The 15,474-nt window shown below is 31.1% G+C and overlaps 3 protein-coding genes across 9 annotated transcripts; 1 reads left to right on the top strand and 2 right to left on the bottom strand.

Moving 5' to 3' along the window:
• The first annotated feature begins 1,588 nt into the window (after positions 1-1,588).
• Positions 1,589-2,110, top strand: LOC146888524 (uncharacterized). Its single transcript, XM_085668684.1, has one exon. The coding sequence runs from the start codon at positions 1,701-1,703 to the stop codon at positions 1,872-1,874; it is 174 nt and encodes a 57-aa protein (XP_085524810.1). The 5' UTR covers positions 1,589-1,700; the 3' UTR covers positions 1,875-2,110.
• A 1,473-nt stretch (positions 2,111-3,583) lies between these two features.
• Positions 3,584-8,458, bottom strand: LOC114174165 (vesicle-associated protein 1-2-like). Its single transcript, XM_028058943.2, has 8 exons — positions 8,195-8,458; positions 8,039-8,109; positions 7,805-7,886; positions 7,589-7,704; positions 7,316-7,480; positions 7,169-7,219; positions 5,184-5,261; positions 3,584-4,088 (listed from the first exon to the last, which is right to left on the bottom strand). Exons 1-8 carry the CDS (start codon positions 8,244-8,246, stop codon positions 3,978-3,980), a joined length of 726 nt encoding a protein of 241 aa, XP_027914744.1. The 5' UTR covers positions 8,247-8,458; the 3' UTR covers positions 3,584-3,977.
• A 2,319-nt stretch (positions 8,459-10,777) lies between these two features.
• LOC114174105 (Sec14p-like phosphatidylinositol transfer family protein) lies at positions 10,778-14,527 on the bottom strand. 7 transcript variants are annotated; one of them, XM_028058859.2, is made up of 12 exons: positions 14,325-14,527; positions 13,450-13,861; positions 13,268-13,367; positions 12,916-13,182; positions 12,603-12,680; positions 11,995-12,096; positions 11,830-11,879; positions 11,647-11,755; positions 11,456-11,536; positions 11,247-11,390; positions 11,112-11,156; positions 10,778-11,025 (listed from the first exon to the last, which is right to left on the bottom strand). In XM_028058859.2, exons 1-12 carry the CDS (start codon positions 14,497-14,499, stop codon positions 10,981-10,983), a joined length of 1,608 nt encoding a protein of 535 aa, XP_027914660.1. In that variant the 5' UTR covers positions 14,500-14,527; the 3' UTR covers positions 10,778-10,980. The 7 variants fall into 7 exon arrangements, with proteins under 7 accessions (XP_027914660.1, XP_027914661.1, XP_085525827.1 ...); XM_028058860.2 differs by having other exon boundaries at positions 11,247-11,378; XM_085669701.1 differs by having other exon boundaries at positions 13,450-13,911; positions 14,325-14,436.
• Between the last annotated feature and the right edge of the window lie 947 nt (positions 14,528-15,474).

Genomic DNA, 15,474 nt, shown 5'->3' with positions numbered 1-15,474 from the left:
TAATATAAATAACAATATATGATAACTGAATTCCTGCTTCTAATTAATCTATACGTAAAATTTTAAAAGAATTTTTTTTTTTTTTGTAATTTTAGAGGAAATTAATATAATAAACAATTATTTTCGTTAAATAAAATAAATCAAACACATTTAATCTTTAAAGACAGAAAAAGTAAAATACGGGACCCTGTTCTAATAACGTGATAACATAATTTGATACCGGGAAAAAAATGAATTCTCATTCAACTATAATTATAACATATAATTAGCTTTAAAATGTTATAAAAATAATAAGTTTTAAAATGTTATAATAATTATCTTAAAATTGTACTAAGAATAACTTGTTATTAAATAATATGAATTTTTCTATGTACTCTAATTAAATTCTTTAAATAATAATGTATAGGTATCTTTCACCTACGCCAATACCTAATTATCGCCAATTGAATTGAACATGAGGAACTATTCAGGTATCTTTTTTCTTTGAACATAATTTGTGAAGTTGTAAATCTAAACGCTTTCTTTATATTATTAGAAACCAGATCATTATTTATATATATATATATATATATATATATATATATATATATAAGTTTTTTTGTCAGAAATAGAATATTTTTAAAGACAAGTATTGATTTAATTGTAAAAATATAAAATTAATCATTAATATTGAGTATTTTAAAAATAGTTTAGGAAATGTCTTCTGAAGTTTTTCTGAAGACAATACCATATGATCATATAATCAAATAAAATAAACCTTTTTGTTTTGGTACCGTTTCCAGATTATGTTTTTCGTATTCTACTTAGTACAACCATGTTTAAATATTCAACTATAATTTTGTTAAATATATGAGTCACGGATGGAACAAATTTTACACATTATATCTATAATCTAAAAATAGACGATTTGATAAGAATGTATAATATATAATATTCAATAAAACAAAAGAAAATATTTTGCAATATTTTTTTATTCAATTTAAGTTTTTATAAATTTATATTTTAAATTGAGTTTTTATTAATTTTTTTCAATTTGATGAGCATTTAAAAATTTTATATTCATAATTGAATTTTTGTTATTTAAATTTTATATTAATTGATTATATGACTATTACTTTAACTTCATTTTATTTATTTGTTTATATACATTAAAGAATTGCGAGACTTTATAATTAATTTAAAATAATATTATCATTAATGTAAAGTGACAATTATTTTTATTATTCTCATTAGAGACGCGTGAAATAACAAAGGTTACTCGGAAAGTAAAATATAACAATATTATTATTCAAAATACTTTTAATTAAAAGAATAAAAACCATATATCACTTAACCTTAATCACAATATTAATTTATACTAATCATAAAACTTCATATCTCTTAATACTTAAACAAATAATTAAAATAACATAATAAAAACTTAAAAGTTTAACCAAATCTTATTATTTATTGTCAGTTTTACTAAACCTAATCGGCACGGCGAATATACGGGTCCCACCGATGGTATTACTTGAAGAAGGGTTTTAGGTTAATTTGTTTGTTTGAAAAGAAAAATTGCTTGGAGAAGGGGTTAATGTTATGACCTAAGAAGGAATAAATATAGAAGTGACGCCATTCATACGCTACCAACAAGAAAACAATTAAAGATAGTTTTTCAATTTTTGGTTGTTCGTGTTCGTGTCGCTTGGTGTGGTTTAACAATGGGGATAATCAGAAGCAGTCTTTCGCACGTGATGGCCACAGCTTTGGGGCTGTATATTGCGCAGAACTACAAAGTCCCAGACATTAAGGCGCTTGCCTCCACCGCTTATTCCATGGCCACCCAGGTTGAACACACTTTCAGGAAGAAGTCAAACAAAAAAGATGATGATTGATTCATTCTTCATTCTTTCTTGCTCATACCTACACTTTCTTCTTCTTTTTTATCGTCGTTTCTTCTGTTATGCGCTTGCTTGTTGCGTCATTCTGCTGTCTAGCTGCAACTATTCGGGATTTTTGTAATGGGAACGATCTCATCCCTGTTTATTCAAAACTGCTACTTTTTTTGTAACACTCCTACTAAAATGCTATTTAACCTAAATAAAATATAGGATCTACTCATTCAACAAAATCATCGACTACTACTCCTTAGGCCTGAGCATGGTCTTGTTGGGTCCTGTTTAATTCTGTATGATTTAAATTTGATATTTTGAAATTCGTAATTTGTCATTTATTTTATCGGTGATTGTTTCAATAACGGATTTATTCGGATGAGTTATTCGCATTACAGATTTATATAAGTTAATTTTCTTAAAAATATATTTTTTATTTTATATAAATGAAGTAAATCTTTAAAAAAATATCGTACCAGAAATATAATTATAAATACTAAAAAAATACATTTAATTTGAATTAAATATTCATAAAATTCTAATTTGCTATTCGCATCCAATTATAATCATCCATTTTATTTATTTAATAATATTATGCGTTTACTCGATCCATTCGACACATAAATTCATTTTGGATTTTTTCGAATTCAGTCGAATATATATTTTTTACTCGGATTGAGTGTATTTAAAAGAAAAAGAAGTAAAGGTTGGACTTATTTAGTTAAGAGAAAGATGATAAGAAATAAAGGATAAGGGGATAAAATTATCATGTATCCTTAATCATACAAATAATTTAAATTGAATATAATTAGTTTAAATTATATTAAAATAAAATATAAGTTGTTGTTATTATTATTATATTAGTATTACTAATATTATATATTAATTATATTAATTATATTTACATAATAATTAATAATTAATTTTTTAATATACAAAGAAATCAAGAATCGATTCTTTATATAATAAGTAATCAGATAATTGAAGAAATAGAGAATCAGTTCTTTATATATATATATATATATATATATATATATATATATATATATATATATATATATATATATATATATATATATATATATATAAAATCAAATAATCAATTCTCTCATCTGTCATCATCCATTCTACAATTTTTTTTTCACGAGCCATGTAACCTCTCTGCAATCCAAAAGCAGAAGATTAATAACGTAATTAACGTGGAAATGAGCTATCTTCCTTCGTGGAAATGAGCTATCTTCCTTACTAAAACTCTTCAATATCACAAGGTCTGTATTTCACTGCCCACCCGTGAATTGGCAATTGGCACTTCCATTTCAATGAAAATAGTTAGATACAAACGCGCTCCACACTTCCTTTTCTATCTATCTTCGTATACAGTACTCAACTCAAGTGGATCCAAACTGAGACTTAGTTGAAGTATGATAATCAGAGACAGTCATTTTCAATCATAATTTCTAATAAAATACGAGTACCGTTAAGTTCCAAAGTTTACCTTATTTTAGGCAAATAATTTAACCCATTTTAGACAAACAGTAGCTAGTTTTTGCCAACTTTCAACTACATGCTTGGATTAGAGGTTTGATTGTATTGAAATTCTTTATTGTGCATCAAAATGCAAAAAAAATACTTTCAAAACATATCCTTAAAAACCATTTGAAAAAGAAAACGAAACTGATGACCCAGGGCAAGTAATGAGCCTTTTATCCAGCTTTCGGAAATCTAACGACTACAAAGTAATATTATTCTCATGAAAAATAAACAAAATATCCGATATTCATAATATGCATGCTACTAGTGGCCATTGTTGACATTTCCAGACAGTCACTGAATGAACCACATAAAACAACAAATTTTCCCTTGACTTAAAAAGAATGCATGTTAACAAAAGCATGAGTCAGTTCACAGTAATCTGCTCTTGAAAGAAATCATTGACCCACGCTTTCAACTAATGTTTCTATGTCCATATTGTTGTCGACCCCCAAAAAAACACCAACACCTACTGGATTTAATCTGTTTTGCCCTTCGTCTTCATTTCTTGAATAGCCAGGAACAACAGGAAAACTAAGATCAAACATATGGTGAAGGATTGAATCTCAAAAAGACTTAGGTCTTCTTCATGAGATACCCAATAATTATGCCAAGTAAGCCAATTAATATGACAATGACCATCGAGACACCCCCACGACTTTTGCTGCTTTCCCGTCTCAGCATGTCCTGCAGATAATAAGATCATCAATTAAGTGTTCCCCCACAGTTCAAACGTCATATATACTAAGTTTGGTTGGTTAAAAAACACTTGCTTATTTTCTTTAATACAAATAGATCATACCAGTTTGTCTGTCATCATATACTTGTCTATATCATAAAAAAAAACCTATCATCGTATGCATGACTAGACAATGTTTGACTTGTGTCCACTTTGAAACTCGACATAAATAGGTGAGAAAGCATTTTACAGGAAAAATGTGTTCCTAACAGATCTAACGAAAGCACAAGTGCACAAATTGAACAATATAACCGAAGGGGTAAGCTGAGGAACTAATACCAAACAACAGGATGCAAAAATAACCACTACCTCCTGAACATATTTTCCGTAAAACAAAAACTCCTGCTAATGCTCAAAATCCCTGTTCCCCACTCCCAATTCCAAGCAATTAACAGTCACGAACAATACAGAAAATTAACAGGAAAATATTGACTCAACATAAAATGCATTTTTAGGAAGAAAATAAAAAATCATGGGCCCCCTATATTCAAGTGAAGACCCTCCTAAATTAAGTAGACATAATTCCAAGTTTCCCATCTAATCACAGACCATCTTTTCTACTTTTCAGTTCAAATTAAGTTTTCAAATAAAAAGTCAGCTTGGTTATGTGATGAAAAGTCAGATAATTAGTTGGTAATTTAACATAATATTTAAGGTAAATTCTTCCACAATAATACAAAATGCATTTTAATTTTATTAAGCAAAAGCCCAAGGACAAGGGGCGAAAATAAGCCAAAAACAGAACCACCTTTACCCAGTTAATTATATAAGAGTTCATTTTATCATGTTAAGAAACGGAAAGAAGCAATTCCTTCAGAAGAAAACCAGCACATCCACCAGACTCAGTTGTGAACCAGTGATCAAACTTTTCACAGTTCTCTTTCTAATTTATGGTGCTTTCCTTTCGGTGGTAGAACCGTACTACCGACTTATACAGGGGTAACAATACTCTTTGGTATTCCCCTCTCCATTCAGGAGAAATACAGGTCAGTCAGATGGAGAGACACAAGTTATCTATCAGAAAATATTTTGTAAATCCTCACCAGTTCCTGACGAAGCTTGTTATTTTGTTGGATTGCATTATTCTTTTCATCTGTCAGCCTTGAGATAAGAGCTTTTGCCTGCAAAATAAGCTGACTACAATCAAAATAATGTCCCCAAACATTAAAAAAAAAAAAAACTGAAGTTACAAGCTTTTAAAATCATTACAGCCTGGAACCAAAAAAGAAATTGTTTTTCGTCCTGTTAATTCATGATTGATAGGTAATACTCGAGATGCTGATCCTGAAAATATGAACTTAGCCTGTTTGGCTGAGAGAAAGGGGAGGAATGGAAATAATAAAAGGTGCTTGGTGGGGGGAAGATTCGTGAAAAAATAATTTTAAAAAATGGTAGATCTGCCGTACTTCTTTTCATCTACTTCTACTTATTTCTTGATCCCTCTCCTCATTTTTTTTTTGTTTCTCTTTAGACAAAGACCTTTACTTACTACTCTGTTTTTTCTCTATTCTCTACCAACTTATTTTCATAAAAGGTTCTGTTGAAGAAACGCCCCCTTAGAGTTTGAAGCAGAAACAATCTGCAAAAGTTATTTGAAATGACTCCGAAATCACACCAAGGACCTCACTACGCAAGAAAGATACTTCCCCAACCAAGCCACCGTTTTATACAAATGATATGCTCTAATACTTATATGATCATATGTATTTAATTAGATGCCATGTTTTGCAAATATATGAGCAATTTAGAGAATTCTACAACAAAACTGGTGGATGCCTTCCAAAGGAGGAGGGAGTGTGAAAGAAACATGATAAATGGGCATAGAAAAGGTGAATAAAAATAAGTGAGAAATGAACAGGAAATTAGAAGTATTTTTCTAAAGAGAAGTAGAAAAAAGGTAGGAAATATAGTGAAAATGAATATTGGATCCCACCTTTATTTCAAGTATCTCCACTCTATATCTAACCCCACAAAACAACAAATTATTTCCATCATTCCTATTTTCATCCTCTCCCTTCTATCTGTTAGCAGCCAACCAGGGGATTAAAAATGGTAGAGCAAGAAGTCCCCACCTTTAAAACCATTATCTTTAATTATTATACTCTTGCTTAAACTACTAATTTTACTTGATCATAGTTAAAGAGCCCACATCAATTAAAGATAAGATCAAATTATAATATGTAAGAGGATACAAACATCACCTTATAAGCTAGCTTTAAGGTTGAATTAAACTTAAATTTCACTCTCCTATGATGATACCAAAGCCACTCAAAATCTATCCTAACAAGGCATTGGACCTTGTATTACCCACTATCGAGTACCCCTCTAGTCCCTTGCCTGGGATGTATAGTTCTCAGTGTGAGAGGATATGTCAAAGAGCCTACATCAACTAAAACCAAAGTCAAATTAATATATATATATATGAGTGCAATCTTTAACTTGAAAGTCGATTTTGTGAAGTTGAGTTAAACTTAAACTCACTACTTTAAGATGGTATAAAAGTCATTTAGAATCTATCCTAGCAAGGTGTTGGGTCTCATGTCACCTACTATTGAGTCCCCCTAATCCCAAGGGTCCACATCTTACAAACTAGTTTTGTAAGGTTAAATTAGGCATAAAATCCATTTTCTAATAAGCACTCAGTTAAGAAATTTCCTTCCAATCAATATTACTCCCAAGAATTGCGACTCTATCTAAAGTATTCAATTGTAAATTTGAACACCAGTTTGGCACACAGTGAATGACAGTTCAAATATCCAAAGTTGCTAAACGATGCAAACTAAGCAAGTGACATGTTCAGAAGTTCAGTTTCCATTCGCAGTATACTGATTGCATAAAAATGCAAATTGAAAAAGTGACGCCTGTTCAAACAAGAAAGTTCAGTTCTAATTTGTATTTTTTCCTGGTAAGTATCAATACTGAATCACGACCTACTAGCGTCGGTTAATTAACACGGCCACTGTCCTCAGACCAAAACGCGTGTTCAGTAACAGCGTATAAACTCCAAAATTTTATCACTTAGATTTACCTCAACAGACTTTTCTGGACCATCATGTCGTTCAGCAAATGCTCTTGTTACCTAACAAGCCCAAAGAGAAAAACGTCCCAGTTAATATCTTAAATCTTCTGTTGAGAAAAAAAAAAGATTCACCTAAACCACAAGTTAAGAACTCACTGCAGCGGAGTCAGCGCCACTGATATTTCCATTGTCGGAAACAGAACCTCTAGGTGATGATCCTTCCTCGGAACCTTCCGGGACTGGAGACGGAGGTTGAGGCGGAGAGACATACAACACTCTCAATTTGCACTCCTCAACCACATGCCCCGCTTCCTTGTTGAACTACAAAAATCCCAATGGCAGGGGTCTCAGTCATTTCACCCAATAAACAGTTAAAAAAAGAATCAAGAAAATTGCAACGGGTAGCAATAGCATGACGTCTTATTATACCATTTCTGCAGTGATATCCTTTGCGGCGATTCCATCCTCTACTCTTACGCTTTGAAGAAGAAATTTATCCTTGCATTGCATGTCAGCCGGAGCTTCCTTTTGCGCTTGCATGGTAACTGTAAAATAAACAAAAATGTGACAAAAACATCGATTAACAGTCATAAATTAGAAAATGAAATTAGATATGGAGAGTAGTATTGTATTCCCGATAGGTACCGATAACATCGCATGTAGATCGTGGCAAGACAATTCCAGTGTTTGGACGAACACAGTATTTCTTTGGATTGGTCGTTTTCACCTATCAGAATAACAAAATTAAACATGCAAATCGAGCAAGATGCTGGGAAGAAAAGGTTTCTCAAAATCATAATGACGATAAGAAAGTTGTTCCTAAAAATTGAAGAGAAAGAGAGAAAGAGAGGGAGAGAGTTGAAATGAAAGGTTGGTTACCTTGAAAGCTACATAGCTATCGGTCTTATTTGACAATTGAAGAGAACACGAGATCTGCTTCTTGAGCTCAACTGAAAAAAGGGAATGAAAATGAAACCCTAGAAGAATAGAAAAAAGGGAAAGAGAAAGAAAGAAAGAGAGAGAAAAAGAACGCACATATGAACTTCAGTTCAAGAGGTTCGATGCTGAGAAGGTCACCGGTGCTCATCTCGGAATGCGATTGAGGAGAGTGAATGGATTGGATGGATCTGGTGCGTAAAGAATGTGGATCGGAGAGATCGAGAAGATGGAAGAAAAGGAAAGGAAAAGAAAGAGAATTGAAACCCAAATGGGAATTCAATTGCAATTACAATTACAATTACAACAGAGAGGAGGGATTCTCATTCAACTTCCTTTTCTTTTCTATTTTCTCTGTGGTGGAGAACGTGGTCATTTTAATGCGCCTCCCTACTAATTAATACTTTAATAATTACTCCTTCTACATTTTAATATAAAAAGACAAACCAATTAATTCAATTCACTTTTTTATTCACAAAACAATTACCGATACCTATGGGTTAATTACCAGTTTCGTTGGTAGCTCATAAATTTTATGTCATAAATTTCTAACTTGATAAAAAAAAGTGTTAAATATAAAATGAAACAATATATATATATATATAATTACATAAATTTCCTTATGTAATAAAATGTATGTTGTTTGTAAAAGAATATGTTATCATGTAATTGTAATTTTATATTTTCAAAAATTAATTAAATTTTGTAGTATTTTCATTTTTTTAAAATATATACATATTATTTGAATAAATCATGCATTTAAAATAATTGAACTAATGGATATTAATTTTATTTAGTTACATAGTTTGTGATTAGATGAAATGGGAAGGAAGTTCATGTTTTGTTACTTGTCTTTATTCAGTTTTTAAGTTTCACATAGTTGAAAGTTATTTGAAATTTTTTTAATTAACTTGAATAAAACTAATACTTTGGCATCTTAACAACTTTGAAAGATGTAATATGATGATGAAGTGTTTGCTTATGCATCCAAAAGTGTTCTTATTTATTCTACATGTGATTTTACTTTGAAGTAATTTTATGTTTTAGTTGTAAATTTTATTTTAACCACATTCCCAATTACATACGAAATACCCTTGAGAGAGAGGTAGTTAACTAATAACGTAATGTTTAACCACCTCTCTCGCGACCTACTTGTCCAATTTATTTTTTCTTTCATATTAGTTAATTTTAATCTAAATTATCTACTCATTTCTTATTATTTTTCACTTTTTATTCTAATTTAAATAGTTTCACTCTTTTTTGTTTTTGTCATTTTCAGAGTAAAAAGAATGAAAAAAAAATGAGGGAGAAGAAGATTGTTTAATAAGGAGAAAATGTGGGAAAAAAAAATTAGTGGAACCAAGCAAAAAATTTTCTTCTTAAATGTGTGCTGAAAGTTTTGGAAAGTGTGTTTGCAATGTGATTGATCATGTTGTCTATTTAATACCTCGTTTAGAGTGTTAAAGTTAATAGGTTGACACGCTTTTGACATATTTATTTGTAATGAAAAAGTGAAAAAATAATGTGTCAAATTAGGGTAAAAGTGTCAAAAGTAATTGTTTTCCTAATCAATATGTATTTATTATAATTATTTATATTCTAAATTTTTTTATTTATATTATAATAATAAATAATAAAGTAATTTTAACGAACAAATGTAATAATCGAAATTACTAACAATAAATTGAATTATTAATCATAAATAAATACGTTCCTTTTTCTTTTCTTTTTAATCTTGAAATTCCGCTCGTAATTCATTTCTTACCCCTCTCTCTCCTCTACAGAATATCTTTATTTCTTTTGTCTATACCAAAGAACATTAATATTTTCTAAACATGATTTAAATACAAAACAAAAATACCCTTAATTAACAATACACATGATTTAATTCATAAATAAATTGACAATAGTTTATGGGAAATAATTGATTTTCCCAAAATATAATTTATCTGAGGAAGTTGAGAACTTTAAATACTCAACACTTATTGTTCTTAAAATTGTCTCAAATATCAAACTTCCTAAACAAGTTTCACTCTTAACAGAAAAAAATTATAATGTATCATCAGCGGGGTTTAAAAATAGAAATAATAGAGATCCAGTTCTCCCAATACTACCTGACTATTCTATCTAAATCAAGTTGATCAATCAAGATAAAGTACAAAAAAAAAAAAACTTTGAATTTAAAATAAATAAAAATAGCAATTATTTAAAGTGAAATATTAATAATGATTATAATAACAAATAGTTCCTTAAAATCAAATAACCTTTATGACAATAATTTTCTGTTTATTTCTTATTATTTTTTTAATTAAAAACATATATTATTTATCTTCATTTTTCATTTTTCCTCTTCAACTAAATTATCTTTATTTTCATGTGATTTTTCTCCAATTCTTTTTATTTTCTCTACCCACCATCAACATCAACGATTTCTATTTTCCCTTCTTGTCTGAATTTCTATTTTCTTTTTTCACTTCCATTACTTATATCAATAACGATAAAGTATAAAGTTTATTTCGTTTTTCTTAATAAAACTTATTTTATACACCTAATTAGTAACTGTATATTAACAAAGTAAATTGAATAAACCGTCTTTCCAATCCTAAAAAAGTTATCATTCTTTTCTTTTCTACAATTTCTTACACTTAATATCATCTCAATAGTGTCTTACCAAGAAATACATTACTGTGTAAAATTATTTTATTTTTCCTTTCTATACGACAAGTATTGGTAGAGTTTTGTACAACAAGCATGTTAGGATATTAACAAAGCAGAGTCCTGTAAACTTTAATATTACAATAATGGGAATTGGGAAAAATTCAATAGACTCACTGCAACGGCATTTCTTTTAACTACTGCTGCAATAGTGCTAACACTACCCACTTTTATACTGCTGGTTGTCCCGAATGCTGTGCTTGTTCTTTCGATGCCTGAAAGAGAAAAAAAGTAAAGGTAAAAATACACGGCCACTTCACATTGCCAGAGGAATTAATTCATCAAAGTTTTTTAATCTCACCACCACAATGGTGTTTTGAAGTGCATCTTCCAGCGTCTTGATTTTCTGCCAACATTACAAGTATCATAAAAAATTCCTATTGCTTTGGTTTAACCTTAACATGGAAATTGAATCATTAACAATATGAAAACTCACATTCTGTATGTCTCCAAGAGTAGCTTCAAGACAATCAATTTTTTGCATTGCTAACCTACAAGTACATGCAGAGTCTGACCCCACGCACGCTGTCTCCTCAAGCAGACTCAAAGTGTTATCGCCATCTTTGGTCTGCATCTCAACCTGCATATGTCATTATCTTAAGCAACAAAGTTCATATCATTGTACAACAATTAACACTACCTCACCTTTTTAGGCATCGAGGAATCTTCTGTAGCCACCTCAACATCCTCGCATTTACCATCGATCTCTTCTCTCAAGTTAACAGCCTGAACATGTATAGCCAATGAGATAAACATGTCCCTCTCAACTATTTCTAGATCACAAATTCACAGCTAAAAAATCAAGAGCAGTAATCTCATTCACAACACTGTCAAACCTGAATCATTTCCAACACTTCTGGATTTTTCCAGGGCCCTCGATCACTCATCAGACAACCTCCGTAATCGGAACATGTGCAGTTACCACCCAGAAAAGTTGGCAAATTACTGCAATCAGACAATCAATTTTATAAATTTATCATGTTTTGTATATAGTCATATTCATGCAGAAGTCACATTACCTCGGTTCGATAGCCTCAAGCAGCACACTGAGATAATTAGAGCCCAACACCTGTAGCAGCAAGCTTTCATGTTCAACATGGATAGAGGCCAGAAAACAATAATATGTGCAAATTCATGGCATCTGATCATGAAATAATATATATAGTTTCAATTATTAATCATACCTGAATTTTTGCTACTGTGCGTTCATCTAGAAATGTCTTCACTGCTTTCCACAGCATCCTAAACCCAGATCCGGCATTAATAATAAATAGCTTATTTAGAGTCTGCAAGAATAAATTGCTTATTAATAATACTAGTTAACTACGCACTGATCTTATAAAACACAACATTTAAGCATATCTTCTCCATCTCGATTGATTAACAAATCTTAACAATCAGTTTTTCAGTACAAATTTCAGACATGTCTTCATATTAAGTGCAATCAATATGTTTAAGTATTCAACCTTGCAACAAAAAGGAATATCAATATCTCAACGTAATTAGCCATAGAAATGCAAGTAGCTGAGGTTTACAACTCTATTTTTTGTTTCCTCTCTCTCTCTCTCTGTGTTTCATTCCCCAACTTCATATAAAGTCGTTAGTGATAAATTGCACCATGAGTGTATCAGAAATTATACTGTGTATAGATTATAATTGTTTTGTGTTATGTTGAATCACTGTCAACATCTTGAAAGCAAGTCTTATGATCAGATATAGTGACTCCAGTGTCACACATTTATCAGAAGCATATCCAAATCTTAGCATGTGAGCTATAATCAAAAAAAAATACCTCAGGATAGTAACAGCTATCGATCTTCTGAATTTCCGTAAAGAGGTACCTTGCGGGCTTTGAGAAATTAGACATTCCCTGGAATGTAAGAATACAGCCAAATAACTGTATCAGTATTTAGATACCTTATAATATAGATATGTATATATGTACCACTACAAAGTGAAGTGAACCCAAATAGATCATAACAAGGTCACATTTTGGATAGTTTTTGAAAAGGCTATTTTCTTCACTGAAAACTTAGCAACTCCTTTCTCCCATGGCTACCTAGTTGAGTTAAAAAGGAAAAAAATGTTCAGAAAAATGTGCTTACTACTCCGTTGACATCCAAGATACTTGTAGTGGATGCTATGTGCCTTTTAGCCGCTAGAGAACATGCAGGGTATCTTAGTTTGAGAGTTTTCTCTTGCTCTGACACATGATGTTTGATAAACCTTTCAAATGTGGTAACTTGCCCCAGTTTGTTAAGGTCTACCATCCCTATTCTCTCAATATACAAGGGTCTTCCGAATCTATCAACTCCGTGGTATCCATGAGGATAACAGTTCTTCACTTCATTGTACTCCGTGAAATTGAATTCCTGATTATTAGGCCAATATGTGAAACTCCCATATAATATTAATTCAGCAATTTCATTATATTCAAGTTTAAAGTTGTTCGTTCACCTTCGGAAGCTGGTCTACTCGAAATTCCTTGCGCCAATTCAGATAATTTTGGAACATTCCTTTGGATTTTGACATGTCGAAATCCCTCATGCGCAGAAACCTTGCATCATTGAAAAGTTGTGAAGTTAGAAAGCTAACTCTGCAATTAAGAGATACATGTTTATGTGTATATATATATATACCTCAGAAGAGTGTGATAATCATCGTGCTTAGGTGGCAGGAGAGATTCTTGTAAAAGCATTTCGCGAAAAGACTCGACAATTTGTTTATCCTTAGGATCACGAGCTCCTTCTAGAATCATTACAAGGCTTTTACTCCTCCTAAATTTCATGAACGGGAATGACAATGACAAGAGTGACTTTATAGGTGACGAATTAGACTTTTTCCCTGACGCTGATGAATGCAGATCCCAATGCGTTTCAATCGGGGGGTGAATACTTTTTTTTTTCTTACCACTACCAGTTCCACTGTCAAACTTCAGTCCCTGAAAACCAGAACGCAATTCATCTTCTCCTTCTTCACCTCTTGCTATAGTCACGTCCCTGTCTTCGGACAAAGCCTTCGGACTTCTCATTTGTAAACAGCACAATGCTACTGAAAAAGTGCATTCATATATACAAAATATGTTCAATATATCTGATAACCTGCAATTGCATGCCTTCAAATTAAACTGTCTGCATGCCAGAAATAAATTGAATTTCTCACTGCAATTCTTTTACAACAAAATCGGAATTAAAGAATCAAAATCCATGCTTAAAACCCTATACCTCTCACGATTGAAAACCGTAATCGATGACCATTTTTTTTAACCGTAAAAACTTTACCATTACTTGAGGGTGGCCTACGATGCTCAAAATGAATCATTATTTTATACGAACCGTGTGCTAGGATGCACGACCAAAAAAGTTCATTGAACAAGGGTTGAATTCTACATGAGAATTGGAATCAGATATAGGGAAAAAATGTAACTAACAGAAGGAAGGAATTGTAAAACAGTAGAAAGAGGTTGATGTAATATAACTACATTAAGAGAAAAGCAAAAGAGAAGAATACTCACGAGAAGGAATTGAGGTGGGATGAAGAATGAATAGGAAGAGGAAAGGGTGTTTTTCTGAGAAGAAAAGAGTGATAATTGACGTAGGAAGAAGAAACACACGCTGGGAAGAATGGTATTGGAATTGTGTGTGTTCAAAGGAACCGCGAAAACAAACCACCCAAGTTCGGTATCTCATTGTTTGAACTACATCGGAGTACACCTTAACCTTTACGTGTGACTACTAATAATATTTCCATCAGAAATTAATTAGATAAAGAATATTTTTACTAATTCCACAGTGACGAAAATATTTATAAATTAATATTTGATAAATTTATTACCTTTTTGAGTTCTTTTATATGACTGCTTTCGAAAGCAATGCATTGCTGCCTGTGATTTTTTTCATCAACGTTTTTTTTTTTTTTCTAAAATTTGAAACTTTGGAAATTTATCATTTCCACCTCAATAACCGATTAATGTTTGACGTTAATATTTTTGTGGTGACTAAAATTATTCGTGAATTTCTTTTTTGGAAGAAATTTCTTGAGTTCCTTGAAGCTACTTTATCTCTCTAACTTTGAAGCTATTTTTAACCCTGACTTCTAAAATATATTCTTTTTAATCAAATTTATGCCAATTTATTGATCCTGACGTTATTAATTTACGGGAATTAACTGAATGTGTGATTTTAATGTTTTCATTTTCTTTTTCTTTTTTTATAGTTCGCGAATGCTAACACGGCCTATCTTAAGGGGATAGCAAGCCTATTTGACCTCTCCATTTGGGCTTTTCAGATACATGGCCCAATAAACAGTTTTGCCATATTTGGGCTCATAGCCCAATCAGAGAGCATCCTATAGTTTTTCTCTTCGAGACTTTCTTTCAGCACCCCAAGTTTCCTTATGCACTTTGTGTCACATACTCACAAAATTTATCTCCTTTTAGAAACATTTTATAAAATGCCATATGAGATTTACCATTACGAAGTAACTGAAATAGTTTAGAATTGTGTTTTATAATAATCCTTCAAAGAAATAGGTTCAATTCATTGTGGAATGTCTCACCTACCCATTCTCAAAATATAATTTTAGGATAAGTTTTAGACTCTCTAAAAAAAAGTCGTTTGGTAATAACAAATTTCATTTACAAAATGTTCCAAACTGATTTTACG

The sequence above is a fragment of the Vigna unguiculata genome, chromosome 2 (genome assembly GCF_037176805.1).
Source record: "Vigna unguiculata cultivar grain cowpea cultivar isolate G323 ecotype 2 chromosome 2, ASM3717680v1, whole genome shotgun sequence".
Taxonomy (NCBI): domain Eukaryota; kingdom Viridiplantae; phylum Streptophyta; class Magnoliopsida; order Fabales; family Fabaceae; genus Vigna; species Vigna unguiculata.
This window is presented reverse-complemented; position numbering and strand designations above follow the sequence as displayed.

Excerpts from the sequence above, each read along its gene's own strand:
- LOC146888524 (XM_085668684.1), top strand. The coding sequence starts at position 1,701 with ATGGGGATAATCAGAAGCAGTCTTTCGCACGTGATGGCCACAGCTTTG.
- LOC114174165 (XM_028058943.2), bottom strand. The coding sequence starts at position 8,246 with ATGAGCACCGGTGACCTTCTCAGCATCGAACCTCTTGAACTGAAGTTC. Across the intron at positions 7,481-7,588 it reads AGGATATCACTGCAGAAATG|TTCAACAAGGAAGCGGGGCA; the intron begins GTATAATAAGAC and ends GGATTTTTGTAG. Across the intron at positions 5,262-7,168 it reads GTCCAGAAAAGTCTGTTGAG|GCAAAAGCTCTTATCTCAAG; the intron begins GTAAATCTAAGT and ends CTTATTTTGCAG.
- LOC114174105 (XM_028058859.2), bottom strand. The coding sequence starts at position 14,499 with ATGAGATACCGAACTTGGGTGGTTTGTTTTCGCGGTTCCTTTGAACAC. Across the intron at positions 13,862-14,324 it reads TCCCACCTCAATTCCTTCTC|TAGCATTGTGCTGTTTACAA; the intron begins GTGAGTATTCTT and ends GCACTTTTTCAG. Across the intron at positions 11,391-11,455 it reads ATTCCTCGATGCCTAAAAAG|GTTGAGATGCAGACCAAAGA; the intron begins GTGAGGTAGTGT and ends TGACATATGCAG.